This window comes from Euwallacea similis, chromosome 3 (genome assembly GCF_039881205.1).
Source record: "Euwallacea similis isolate ESF13 chromosome 3, ESF131.1, whole genome shotgun sequence".
Taxonomy (NCBI): domain Eukaryota; kingdom Metazoa; phylum Arthropoda; class Insecta; order Coleoptera; family Curculionidae; genus Euwallacea; species Euwallacea similis.
In genome coordinates this window covers 5,433,172-5,447,459 of record NC_089611.1, presented here as the reverse complement: position 1 = coordinate 5,447,459, position 14,288 = coordinate 5,433,172, and the positions used below count along the sequence as shown (strand labels likewise).

Sequence of the window (14,288 nt, the reverse complement as noted above, 5' to 3'; positions counted from 1 at the left end):
GATTAAATTACTGGGTCTCACAATTGTAGGAGATCAGTCGCCGAAATAAATTTTTATCGAACACGAACTTCTGACATCATAGCCGTCGATGGCGTAGTCAATCAATTGGCGTAGGTCATGTCGCCACAATTTTCGAACTGACAATGTGGAACCGACTTGCCAGCCAATTACGAATCTCGTTCAAAAACATGTCCGCCAATTAATTAAAACCGCACTATCTGGGTCTGCACCGATTAATAATGGCGGTCGCAAGGCCACGTGCCTGCTGACACTCTCACGCGCAAAATGCGATGAATCATTACCGTTAAATCAAAGAATAACGCTACACTTCGCTAAACATTATTCCATAAATTTCAGCTGTCGTCTCCATCCATCCCAGCTCGCGCGTTATAGCTCTATAAAATATGATAAAACGTAGGTTATTTAAATGCTTTACTTGTTGCGGTTGGTCAAAATTAGTTGAATGGTAACTATCTTCGTTATTGGACTATAAGGTTTAATTAGCCGATAGGTAAGTGAAATCAATCATGTTGCCAAGTACCGGCCTAATGGCGTATGTGCGGACTGGCTAACCTAACGGCACCACTCTGCTATATATATTAAATGAGGTATTGATGATCTATTATAGCAACCACAAGAGAAGCAAAAGCCCCTCCGAAAGGTAAATTGCATTATTTTCAGATGTTCGGTGTTTTTACGAAGTGGTATCAGATGATCTGAAGCGCTAAATTTTATCGTGATGGCCATTTAGGAGATTGCAGGCAAGATGGCGGGGAAACGGCAGGAACGTACATTCGAACAAAGTAAAGCGTCGCGACGTTAAACAAGGCGTCTGATGCGCCGACGCCACCATGTAATCTATTTCGCAGATGGCCCTCCTCTCAATTTTGATGGACATTTAAACGACCGCGCCCTCGTTTCCGGAAACAAATCGTATCTTTATCGCCACCTTTCTGCTTTTCGAATTATGTCGTGGTGTTTTTGTCACACTACTATGTAAATACGCATGAAGAGGACGAGAATGAGCTAGGCGCACGTATATATGATGGACACCACGCATTTTACCGGCATAAATATCATGGTTTTCATAACGCGATCTTGCAAAGGATGGACCTTCGTCGGACGAATTCCATTGCTCCATCCTCTGCACGTGAACAGAGAAGCAGATATGGAATTCTCAACTTTATTACTATTAAAGGAAATGAGGCAAATTCTCATGGCGAAATTATTCATAGCTTATGCGCCAGTCCGAATTTCACATGTAGTTTACATTTCGAGTACAGTTACGTCAGGCAAAACTAATCATTTTACATTCCTGGTAGTAAATATGTCCGACTGCTTCAATGTTTTATTTAATTATCATGGTGGATCCTCATGAGCGGAAAAATGACAGCATAACTGTCACTTTAACTGAGAGTGAGCAATTCCATTGGTTTAGGAAGCGCCGTTACTGCCACATAGACAATGTTTGCCTATGGAAATGGCTTACATCCGTCATTTTTACGTTAATGAGGATCCAGCACTAACTTTATTTGTTTATTGAAATTGCCATCCTTGAAAAGTGCTAGAAATGCTTTCTAAATCATCACTTATCGCCGAAGTTTCACCAGTGTTACACGTCAGTTGTGAACTACGAAAGTATGCACAAGTACCTGATAAATGCTGTTTTTCATTTGTAATGTAAGTTGTTAATGAAAAGCTGTTGCTATAAATGCGGATAATTTGTTTGGACTTTTCCTTAGATTAACTCAAACTCTTGTGACCCCCGGTACGATATTCGTTATAAACAGCTTTTCTCTGGACTGGATCCTCTGGAAGAGTCAAGATTTGCTCGAAGAAACGGTTGAAAAAGACGAAGGATTCGTAAAAAGCCGCCATTCTCTGGACAACCAGAATTACATTTTCTGAGGTTAGTGGTTAGCTCGTTAATAATCGCCTCTCGTTACAGCGAAGTGACTAATTGACTGTTCACTGGAAGAATCAATATTTGTATGTCCACTTCCAAAACGGCCAAACCGCCAACTGTCCGAACGGAATTAAATGAGCCAGACGAAGAGATTTCTTAGGTTACTTCAGAGTTTACGAATTTGCATGTAAACAATTGAGCTCACTGTTGACTGAAAGATTCAATATTTGTATAACCTCATCCGAAACATCCCAACTGCGAAAAAGATTTTCATTTTCTAAGGGGTTTTTCAACCAGTTCAAAAACTAATGGACAGGGCGGTGATTGTACCACTCAAAATAGTTCAAGCCGAAACCTTTGGGCGTGCAATCTTTCTTTAATGAGTATCATCGAAAAGGACAACTGATTCTCTGCTTAGATAAAAATAGGCGGGGGGATAGGCTGCACAACTAAAAATTAGATCATAACTCTAAGCATTCCATTATCTTGCCCTTTAATCACCATTTTACTAAATTAATTAAAAAATTTACACGTAGTATCTCGGCTCCTTTTGTTCACTTTGAGATTACAGTAATGGCCCTTTGAGGCTAGATAGCTCTGTTAGAAATATTTCGCGTGCTTCGCTGTTTGGGAGACTAAACTTTTCCAGGAAATGGGAGATCTGCCAGCGTCAAGGGCAACTCCTACTGTGAAGTGAACTCTGCTGAGCCATATGACATGAAGGATAGTTACGACTAGTTAAAACTACCTTTGCATTTTCGCATGTTTTGCTTATAAAGTTCTGTTCTCTCAGATTTGTCCAGGGACGGCGTTGTAAACCATTAGAGCTTGGTTGGGCGACGCAGTTTATGCTCTTATGTACGTTTAGGTCGTATTTTGGCGGGGATGATAACACTTTGATAAGCTTTACTAAACCCGTTAAAGGCGCATAGGTTTAGAATTTTCTTTTGAAAAATAAAATAACCTGGCATTTTCCTCGCCTCGTTCCCTACATTTCAACCGTTTGTGGGAATCTCCTGTCCGTTTGGCTAAATGTAATTTGAAAAGGGTTATACAATATATCACATTCACCTACGAAGATTTTTATATCATTTGTGTGCAAATCGAATCAGCATTAAATTCTCCCCCTTTACGTTCCCATACGTAGGAACCTGCAGATTTTGAAGCGACTAGTGGGGTACATATGAGACCTACAATGCAATACTCGCTTTTCAGAAGTACCGAAAGTACAGAGTCACTGCGTACTCCCTCTTCTCCAAAACCCGCAAAGAAATCGCTCGTAGGTTGAACCTAAACTAAATCTACTGTAGAAGAGGAAACCATTAAGTCCGGTGCTGATTCGATGCACCTTCATCATATAAAAGACTGACCAGCGATAAAAAGGGCGAAAGCACAGGAGAATAATCAGAGAACCAATTAAAAAATTAAATATATTGCTGAAGATACTAATTAAAAAAATGTTATTAGTTTGCATATGATTAGCATGATGCGTGGCGAATGGACATAAAACATCAGGTTTGCGTTTAATGCTGTTCATGACCGCTCTTGTTGGCATTATCCTGTACCAGAAAAGTGCCACAATTGAGCTAGAGAATCTCTTTGCGCTTTTTAAATCAACTTCTTCCAATACATTAATATGGAATTCGAAAAACTTTAATTCACCATTGTACAAATTCGATTCGTTGATTTAAATGAAAAGCGCGACTTTTCGAAAAACTCTGATAAAAAGCCTTTGAATGTAGAAACTCGTGACTGCATTTTAAAGAAACTGAGCGGATTTTTAATTTGCTAAAAGACGTATACAAATAGAGCAATTTTATTCAAGAAAGAAACGAGAGAACGGTTGAATTTGTGGAGCGGAGCATGCTGCGATTCAATGGCAGCCATAAATATGACGTGCGTATAGAGATGTCGGTGGGCCTGGGAGTTATTGTGCTTCGATGGACTTTTTGCTATCCACTCTTTGCTACGAACGACCGCCAATGAGAAAGAAACGCCGTTTTGCGTCGTGCTCTGCAAAAATTTCGTAAATCAGCTTCGAAAGATGGAAATAATTTGGCCATTAAAATATTTTTTTTGCGACAAGAGAGGCACACTTCGACAGACATTTATATCGGCTATTAGACACAATAAAAAGGAATCGAATAGAGAAATATATTACGGTAATTTTTGTGCCCCGAGTATGCTGTAAAGATGGAGAGAGTGGAAGTGGGAAAGAGCAAGTGACAGCTATCGATGGAATGGACTATTATGCCAGTTCATAGAACGCTTCTATGGTGTTGTGATCCGACACATCTTTTGAAAATCATAATGATACCACCTCAAAAAAGTAAATAAACTGCATCGAAGGAATCTAGAAGATGAGCATCCAGCTTGTAATCGTTGCTCACCCTGGTTCCATTTCTCCCCTGAGGGATTTTAGCACAGTACCGTCCCATGTGCCTCTCTACCAGGATTGTTCCGACGAGAGTTCGCCCATCGACAACAGTTTTTCAAATTTACCCGTGTATCATTTACACTATTGAACAATCAGTCCAGAACTCCGTTTCCAATCTCGTAGGTCCATGAAAACCGAATCAACGAGCAACAAGAATAATTTCCGATGTAAAATTCGGGACGATCTTGATGGATAAACTGTTTTTTCGGCAGAAAGGAATGCACGGAGAAGCTTGTTGTTTGATTGTTGTGAGGGCTTTAACTCACATAAGATTTGGACGTGAATGCGGACATTTGCTTCGGCGAGGAACTACAAAGACACACACTCGCACCTGGATGGTCAAAGCTATCAATCAGAAATAAAACGTCTCTCCAATACCATCAAATGTTAATTAAATTATAGCCTTCAGGCTTATAGGAAGAAACGACTCATTCATTCACTAATGAGTACTTACGAATTAATATTCATAAGCCGTACACGCTGCATCAATTTAATGCATAAGTGATGTTTGGTTGTAGGTTAATATTTATTTGTTGTAGATGGTATAAACTTCAGTGGTGTAATGTGCAGAATAATAAAATGTTCTTTTATTACAGATAGTATCAAATGTGAGCGGCATAATGAGTAATAAATAAAATTCTAATTGATTAGCTTATTTTCAAAGGTTGCAATAGCAAACCTGATCCAAAAAGGCCAATTACAGAGAAGTAGGAATATGTTTATTTAATTTTAAATGCGCCTAATTTATACAGGCAACATGCCGCTCCTGCTGCTCTGGAATAACCTATCAGATTATTTTAATTTGGGATATTATAAATAAAACAAAGAACTAGGTTGTGTATATTATCATGGTTGAAGTTGATTATACGTTTTGTCTCACGCTGTGATGGTAACAGTTAAATAAAACCGAACCTTACTACATCGGGTCGAAGGCCACAATATTTCCAAGAGTATCATTTCCCCCTAGTAAAAATTCCGCAAAAGAATTCCGCCGTATCATATTAAAACGAGGCAATTTCGCCCTTATACAATCGTAATAAATCATTGGGATTGTTCCGTCTCCAAGAAGAAAAACACAACAATATTAATCCGCGCACGATCCACCCAAAACAAAGGGAAATTTTCTTCGTTCAGGCAACAACGTTCATTCGTTTCTGAACAGCAATATTTCACAAAGTTAGAAAATGGAAAACCGTGTGGAAAACGGAGCTCTGGGCCCATCCTTGTCGCTGCCTATGACGTAGAGGGGCTATTGATTTTCCACGGTATGTTAGTCTTTTTGCCATCAAAACTAGAAGGAGAATTCCCATTTGACGATAGATATTTTTATCCGGGGTCTAGGTAGCTACGTCTTATTAGAAAATTAGAGAAGGACTTTTAGTTTCCTATTCGTTGTTAATAAATATACAACGAATGCTTTAATTACATTGGAAATTACCTATAATTTTCGGGAAATTAGCACGAATGGTAGTTACGCTGCACGAATGCACAAAGCGCACCAGGAGAGGGGATCGTTGGAGAATTATTGGTGGCCGCGTAAAAATGGCTTTGTAATTAGTTAGTCTGATGGAAAACGTGCAAACTGTGTTCACGTGAAGCCATGTTTGTTTAAACAAAGGAATTATCTAGTATTAAACTAATGGGTGAACCAAGAGCCATTTTTCAGGAGTTTAATCGAAATTTGCATATTACAAAACGTGGAGAATAAGTGGGAGGCATCGCTGCGATCAGTTTTTCTAAGCTGTTGCCTGCATATGAAAAGAAATCGTAGAACCAGTTTCTCGGCAATTTTACCATAGAAAGTCGACTCAATGGCAGGCAACGATATCCTCTAGAGTTGTTCTCGTTCCAACTTATTCCACACCTCTATCATGCCCTCCGCTCCCTTCATATATCTTCATATCTCTCTATACTATTTTTCCCTGCACTATGGGATTCATGTGCTTTCTAGCAGAACATTCTAACAGTTACCCCGTGAACTTTATCTGAGATCGCGAAAATTTGATGGATAGATAAACTAGATGATCGAATCGCGATACCACCACTAATAATGCTCTTCAGCCAGGAACAGATTGGTACTAGTCACGATTGGTGTGAATATATTTAGTGAACGCTCACCAGTGGTAAATAATGATTCTTCACTATTTGCTTTGCCAACTATCCAGGGTGTCCCAAAAACAGTCAGCCATACTAATAGGTATTTTCCAAATATGCTGGGCTGTTAAGATACAGGGTGTTAAGCTTGAAATGGTTATATCTTTAGATCGAAGATTTTATTGATTATTATTTTTCGATGTCGAAGAGGCATTTGGCTAATGGCTGTTCGCTCTTAGGATACTGTGCATAAAAGAAATCCATCAGAAAGGATCCTAGAAGGCCAGAAGTTAACTTTTCTTCCGCCACTCATTCTTCAATCTGAGCGTGTTTTTCCATTTGAATATAGCGATTTTACGCTTCCTGGACTCCTCCTATTGACACTCAACGGGCTTTTAACCGACCTTTGAAATCTTGCATATGAGAGTTGGGCCATATCTTGCAAGCTGCATGTTGCAATTCTCACCAATTGCTGGCAGAAATCGCCTATGACGACGGTCATTATCCGTCACAAATTGTGTTGTACCTGGGTATTCTTGGTATTTGACTACGTCAGAATTCAATCCTTGTTAGCAGTAATTTTTTGAATAGCCTCGAATTGAGTTCTGGTCGATGTAGTACACATTGGAAATAACTGGAACTTGGAGCTGTTAATGATAAAATAAGCGTTTATTTAGCATCCTCTACCAGCTATAAATAACTATTAGCATTGTAAGCTCGACTATAACTATACTAGCGAATTGTTCCGTATAACCCATTACCATACGGAATATTTTAACATGTTTAGCATAAAACATAAGTACAGCGTAATATACTTTAAACCCATTACTAGAATTAATTTCGTCCCGCAGTGAGCTATCCTTATAAAATCTCATAAATTAAGAAACAATTTCACTGAATTAGAACGTCTGGCAGAAATAATAATTATGTCTATTTTTCAATGAACGTCATGCAATGCACCTGTTAACCATACCATATCCTTTGGGATTTCAATCGTAGCCCTGCTCCCCCTAATGTATACATCCAAAGTTGTCTCTTAAGCAGATTTTAATAGTCTCCCAAAACAATGACGTGCACCCCGAGTTATTATAATCACTAGGCGCGGTGCTCTAATAAATATTTTTGGCCCTGCGAAAAGACAGAGTAATAGAGGGTGGATGGGTCATTAATATTTGTGGATACGCCACATGGGTCCTAAATATAATGAGAGTTAGCGGTAGAGATTCTTTTTGCCACTGCACGGTGCTGAAAGAGAACCCTAACAAAACCTGCAAATGGGTTCTTCCTGGGCACTTTTAATCCAGATTTGAAACCAGAGCTTTGTTTTATTAAGCCGTCTGCAAACTGAATCTAAAAATATTCTGGAACATTTTTTTCTGATGATATTCCATCACGCAAACCGCACTAAAGAATAATTAACTAATATAACTCCCCTCTATTTCAAAAGTAATTGTTTATTTACACATTACACTTCGCAATTAAACCTAGAGTTGGTTCTCTCCCCGTTTAATTATTCAATAAAATTGCTACGCTCCAAAGTTTTGATTAAATTAAAAATTCCTGAGCGTTAATTAAAATGGCTTAAAATATATTACTCCGGGACGAAATTTCTTACTTTCCGAAATGTATGGCCTGGGAAAAAGTATGGGGTCTAATCTAACTTTGAAATACCATCATGCAGAGTTCGCGCAAAGAGGGATGCATATGTGCATGTTTGAGGCCGCCTCCCCGAAATGAAACGAAGAGTCGAATGGATTAAGGTCTGGTAAACTTGGGGGGTTTTTGCTCACCAGGGGGTGATATAAACTTCTTCCATTAAATAGTCACGAATAAAATTAAAGCTAATGAAATCACGACTGCATACATCAACCACCATTAGTGCACATTATGACCATTAGACAATGATATTGGCATTCCATGAAAAAGAACGTTAATGACTAATTTGCATCAATGCATTATTATTGAACCAATACAGTGTTTACATTTATTGGTTGCAAGAAATATAAAAACAAAGTGTATATATGCAAATAAATTGCAACAAAAAGTGACGGAGCAAGACGAATGTAATTTAAAACAGATTTCAAGTAAAACGAATGCTTTGTTTGGCGAGGCGAACTTTAAGTCGCGTTTGTCCGCCTGACAAGTTTTAAAGCCGTGTTAGTTTTTTTGGCCTACTAATTACATCAAAGTTGGCCGAGGTAACAGAGAGGCTCGCGTGAAATTCAGACAACAACTAAAGACGGGCCGACAGCCGCCATTGAATGCTATGAACTTGCCGGGAAAACAATCGAAAGGCACCGGCATAAAGGGATAACTTTATACATCACGTCAACCATCGACACGTTTGTTAATTGACACAAATAACTTATGAGACTGTATCTTTTTAAGTTTAATAATATGCTGTTTAACGGTATCTGTCTGCAGTTGAAAGGCGCAAACGGTTTGTTGGCTAAATAATGATAATGCACAGAAATGAAGGAAAAATATAAACAATTTTAAGAATTTGCGCATGCAGGCTGCGCTAATTGAGTAAAATTTTAGAATTTTCACGTTCTGCTACAGAATAATCGAGTCTTTTCTCGAATGGACAGAAGAAAAATTATTTTTTGTTTAGTTTCAAACTCAAAACTTTTGGCCCTCTGAACCGAAAAGTCTAATGGTTGGTTCCCACGGACCGAACTGCGTCAGACCGATGACGCACGTTATTACAGATACTTACTTGTTTTACTACGGCAAAGCGTCATAGTTATTTGGCCGGATAGATGGCCGGACTTAAGGTCATGCGATTTAAAAATATCGATCGTAAAATTTTTAAAAGTGTTCTTGTGTTGACAGTTTCTAAGATCGCATTACCCGTTAATAGAATGTTAGAGGCATGGTTAAAAAGCATAGGGGAAGTAAAGTTTGTTTTCCATGTGATTGGCAGAAACACAAAGAGGAGAAGTCATCGCGTTACAATATTAAAAAGTATGGTAGTAAATGCATAATATGCAGCTACTAGTAAGTTAAGTAAAAAACCAATGCGGTACTTAATACAAAATTATACAGCTTAATGGTATTATAAGGTCGAAAACTATTTAGACCAAAAAAACCTTAGGCGTGTAACCGTTAATTTAAAGGTATAAAATTCAAAATTTATTCCATTCGAGCTGCAAGAAACACTCCTAATTACCAGTCAATTATTGAACACCAATCAAATAAAGAGAGCCAGAAATGTTCGAATGTTCGAGATATAGGTGCGAGAGTTTGTTTTATAATTAGTGAAATGGCTGAGAGTAAAGCTAATGTACGGTGCGTCACAAAACGCGTATTCATCTAATATAATGGATCCGCAGCTGACATCAATGTCGAATGGAATAAATAGCAGAGGGTGTTCAGGTGCCCCCAAATTCGCAAGTCATTTCCCACCAGTGTGTTGATATCGATTTTAACATCTATAACGTCATGCTTAATATTTTTAAGTCATTGAACTTAACTTCATAAATATGTTGTACGAACGGCTGCCAGTTATAATATTTATATTCGGATTTTAATTTAGACAGAGACGGTCCCATAAGAACGATCCATGACTTTTCTTATTTGTTATTCCTATTAGAAATGAATAGGAAATATCATTTTTACAATTCGAGGACTGAAGTAGCAGCTTAACTCCCTTTGAGGAAGGCCTACAGAACATCATTTACTCCCAAGGAAGTAAAATATGTTTTGCTTTCTCTGGGCTAATCATACATTTGTGTAACCAAACGAAAGGTTAATAAAACGAAAAATTGGTTTCATATTTCTCGATTATATTTAAAACGATCCCCTAAATTCATTTAGGCGAACTACAACTCACACTATTAATATTGAAGGTGATACTCGAGCAATTTTTGAAACTAAGCTAATGTTGATCTGAAACTAAGCCTGAAACTAAACAGAGTCACGCATCACAGAAGAAATTCAACAGTTAGAAGTGAAACAAATTTTCTGAAGGTGTTCAGAAGTTTGCGCTGCGCACACATCGCTCAACAACCGATTCAGTTTTTCATTTCCACCGACGTTTTCTAAAATAACGCCCCGTATAGAGATTGACATCTGCTAATTTGAGAAGAGGTCATTTTTTGTGGAAATTCACCAAAAGCTTTTTTGTACAGGTTTACTAAGACTTTTATCGTGTATCTGAAAAAATCGATTGTGATGATCCACCTGGTTCCTCAATTCAATGTACAGACCTTACCATTTTAATATCATTCCCTACACCAGAATTTTAACCGCAAATGATCGATCCACTTAAATCATCCCTTAAGTTTGGAATTTTTAGTGTTTACGCGGAACTAAGCACAGTGCTTGAAAATTTCAATTTTTTAATTGTACTGCTTATTCCATATTCGTTGCTCCTAATTCTGTACAAACCCCATTTACCCCATCCCCCTATTTTGAACTATTTTTCACAGAAAAGAAATCTTCTAGACAATAAATCTTCCTGTTTTTTATAGTGGCAATTATAGTAGAACCATAAACCGTGACAGCATCGGTCGATAGTTGGCAAAGTTCACAACCTCGGGAGGCACCTGCTATCTCCATGATCAGAGCAATCCTCAAAACTATAAAAATATACGATTGCTTAACCCATTTACTTTCATTAATATATAGCAACCATTAGGAACATCCCGCAGGAGTTTAGCCATTTGATCTGCAGTCGACACTTCAAACTTTTTCGGCCCATATTTTTCCTTTCTAGAATTGATTAATCATTCAGATACGTCGAAATTGTCCTTAGCGATAAAGGATGCCCTTAGCATAGAGTATTTCCCCAAGAGGTTAATGCCTGCAGTGGCTTCGATTTTTCAAAAAATATGCCGGGAACACGTTTTCTGTATAATTCTTGCCTGCTTCTTTCTCTTCGCACCATTTTTTCAGGACCACATATCATTCCTCGCATATCAATTTTGAGTTTTTTGATAAAAACGCTGCGACGGCTTCTTCCGCAGCCTTTTCAACGGTGAAAATGCCTGGCAGCTACCTCAGCACTGCACTTAGCACTCAACATTTTCTTATATGAAAATAATAAGAATACGTATATTTCGAAAGGCCAAAAATAGCGGATACGACTAAATTGTGTATTAATTCCCTGGCGGTTCCTGCCCTCCGTGCGGCAAACTTCGCTGCGGAACTAAAGGATTAACTTTAGTCTCTTGATATACAATATACTATTTACTCCCAATTATGCGAAAGGTTCAGTTTCCAAGTAGACGTGGTACGCAAACTAGAGATGCCACCAACGAATGCCACAAATCACGGCGTAAAAAGGGATAATTTTCTGAAAGAAAAGGGAGATAAGAGATGTGACAAAGATAAGAAGCACGCCCTAGTTAACGTTCTTGTCAGGAAAAATTGATAGAATTTTCGAAGCAGGGCGCTAAAGCAAGGAACTTATAGCGGGGCTTGGCACAACCAAATAACGTGTTGCAATTTCTGTGACCGAACTAATACGTGTAGTGCATGAAAATGTAAAAGATGGGATCACGTAATCTGTTTGTGGCTGTGATGCTCGCAGAGAAGTGACGTGCACTGAAGTACAATTTATATTTCGTGTCGTTATCGCAAAAACTAGATTAATAACTACGACGTTTTCGGAACGTGACTAGTGGCCCGGCCGAGCTGCTTATGGATTTACTAACAAAGATTTAGTGGCTTCGGAGTGTGTTTTAAGCCGATATTTCAATCGATAAATTCAATTATTTCTGCGGTTGCAATAACATCGATTCGTAGCTAACAATGCGAAACGTCCGAGTGGGGAAGAATAAGTTTTGATGAAAAACGCAGAAAAAGCTAATCACCTCGCAAGATTCGAAACAGTGCATTGACCATCTAACAACAACAAAAAGTTAGACATTACACTACTACATAATTATGTTTTGAAAACCTAAGGAAGTTATCATTCAGACGAACACACATAAGTCCCTTTAGAAGAACTGCGAAACCCTGAACATTAAGCAAAATAGTTTACTATGATAAAAATGCGCAACATTTTTACAAGAGATACATATCAGTAATATATCAGCAACAACGTCTACCCCAGAAATTTTACTAATTTACAGATTACCTGCATCCGAAGTTATTAAGAAATCATCCGCTGAAATGGCTCGTGCATCCAATGAAACTTACCCATGGCGTCTGCAAATAAGAAATTTCGTATTAATATACATTGAATTTTTACCATGAGGAAAATGTCACGAAACTTCGTGATGAGTAAGGTACCGCTGAGAGAGAATCTGACCAGCACAATATCATCGGGATAAGCGTAGAAGGGCTGACGTCTTGAAGAATCTGCATTTAAGACGGCCACAACTTTCGGCAAATTAAAGTTGTGGTGAGGTTCGATTGCTAAATAGCAATCCGAGTACTATAACGAATGCTAAACGCGTTACTTAAAACAATTAAACTACGCGCCACTAGCGGAACCATTTTTAGAACCAGAATCAGGACGCCTATATAAAAAGTAGTTCGATTTTTCGACAGCGAGCAGTGAGTACAGCACAGCTGCGAATTCGTTGAATTTCATACTTCTCGCGAATCAAAAGTAGTATTGGACTATGGTAGTCTGTCATACATAGGAATGGGTGGGTGTGCCTTGGTGCTTTACAGCGTACAGATTTCGGAGCTCGTTCTCTGACAATGCACATTGATCACTCGCCGTCCTCCACCTCACCTTTCCATTGCTGTATTACCGTTACAAGCCGCATCAATGTAATCCCATGGGTATATTCGATTCGGCGAATAATCTCTTTTAGAACGTGTCCTTGCAAAAAACTATTACCTGTATACCTAAAGACTCCCCTTCAATCGAAATTTAACAAAAACGTTTAAGGAAAAATTGCACTTCCTTGCTCCCTTAAGCACCCAATTTTATTTAAACCAATAGAACCTTCAAATTAGGTTGGAAATTTTATTTTTATTGAAAAATGTGCTGTTAGGGTCTTTGTTCCCGGGGTAATTATGATAATGTGGCGGGTTTTTCGAGATGGGAGAGCGTTACGGAATTAATCTAGTTCAGGACGATGTAATCAGAGGCTATTATCACCCCGCGTATTTGGTTAAAAAAGCAATACCATCCCCACAATTACCGATGTAATAGGCCATAGCCTCTTCCTTGATCAACACATAACAATTCTAAATTCTAGGGGCTGCCGTTTTATTTTTGCCAACTAATCGCAGGTTAGAATTAATTTCGGCGAATAAAGAGAAAGCAATTTGTTTCTCTGCCGTTTTATTTCCTACAAAAAGAATGTATGGAAAAAACGAAGGTAAACACCGAATAGATTCCTATATATAGATATAGCAAAAGGCAGGGTCATTAAGCAATTTAATTAAAAACGAAATGGCATTCGTGTTGGAAAAGGTAATTAAGAAACCACCCTCCTTCACATAGATAAGTAAAATGATTTGAAATGGACCGGCGTTCTGGTAGTGGACCGAATGCAAAAAACAAATGAGTTGTGGCAAAAGTGGGTGTGTCCGGTAATAAAGCTTTCCAGCCTATATAGGCTCAGGCGTACATTTCGTATAATTTTAATTTTTATTGCATCATTAAAACAAACTGTGCCGGTTGAAGCAATTTTCAAAGATTGAACAGATAATTTTAGGTTTGATCTGTTTTTGTTAGGCGCAAGGTCCTGTACGAGCAAAAACCTTATCTGTTGTTATATCTGTAGCATGCACATAAATTCCGAAGCGCGAAGAAATCGCCGCAGTGATACGCAAAGTGCCACAAAAACATGTAAATAGTTGTAAACTTGCGAGTATAATAACATGCAATTTTGATGGCGATTGTGTAATATTATCAGATAATAATTAATACGTACGTACGAG

At 38.3% G+C, this 14,288-nt stretch overlaps 1 protein-coding gene across 4 annotated transcripts in view; it reads right to left on the bottom strand.

Moving 5' to 3' along the window:
- hth (homothorax) overlaps positions 1 to 14,288 on the bottom strand; it is a 148,566-nt gene that overhangs the window by 45,655 nt on the left and 88,623 nt on the right. For all 4 annotated transcript variants that reach the window (XM_066406055.1, XM_066406056.1, XM_066406053.1 and 1 more), the window contains one exon: positions 12,585 to 12,593. In XM_066406055.1, coding sequence (XP_066262152.1) covers positions 12,585 to 12,593 — 9 coding nt within the window. The remainder of the gene's footprint in view (positions 1 to 12,584; positions 12,594 to 14,288) is intronic.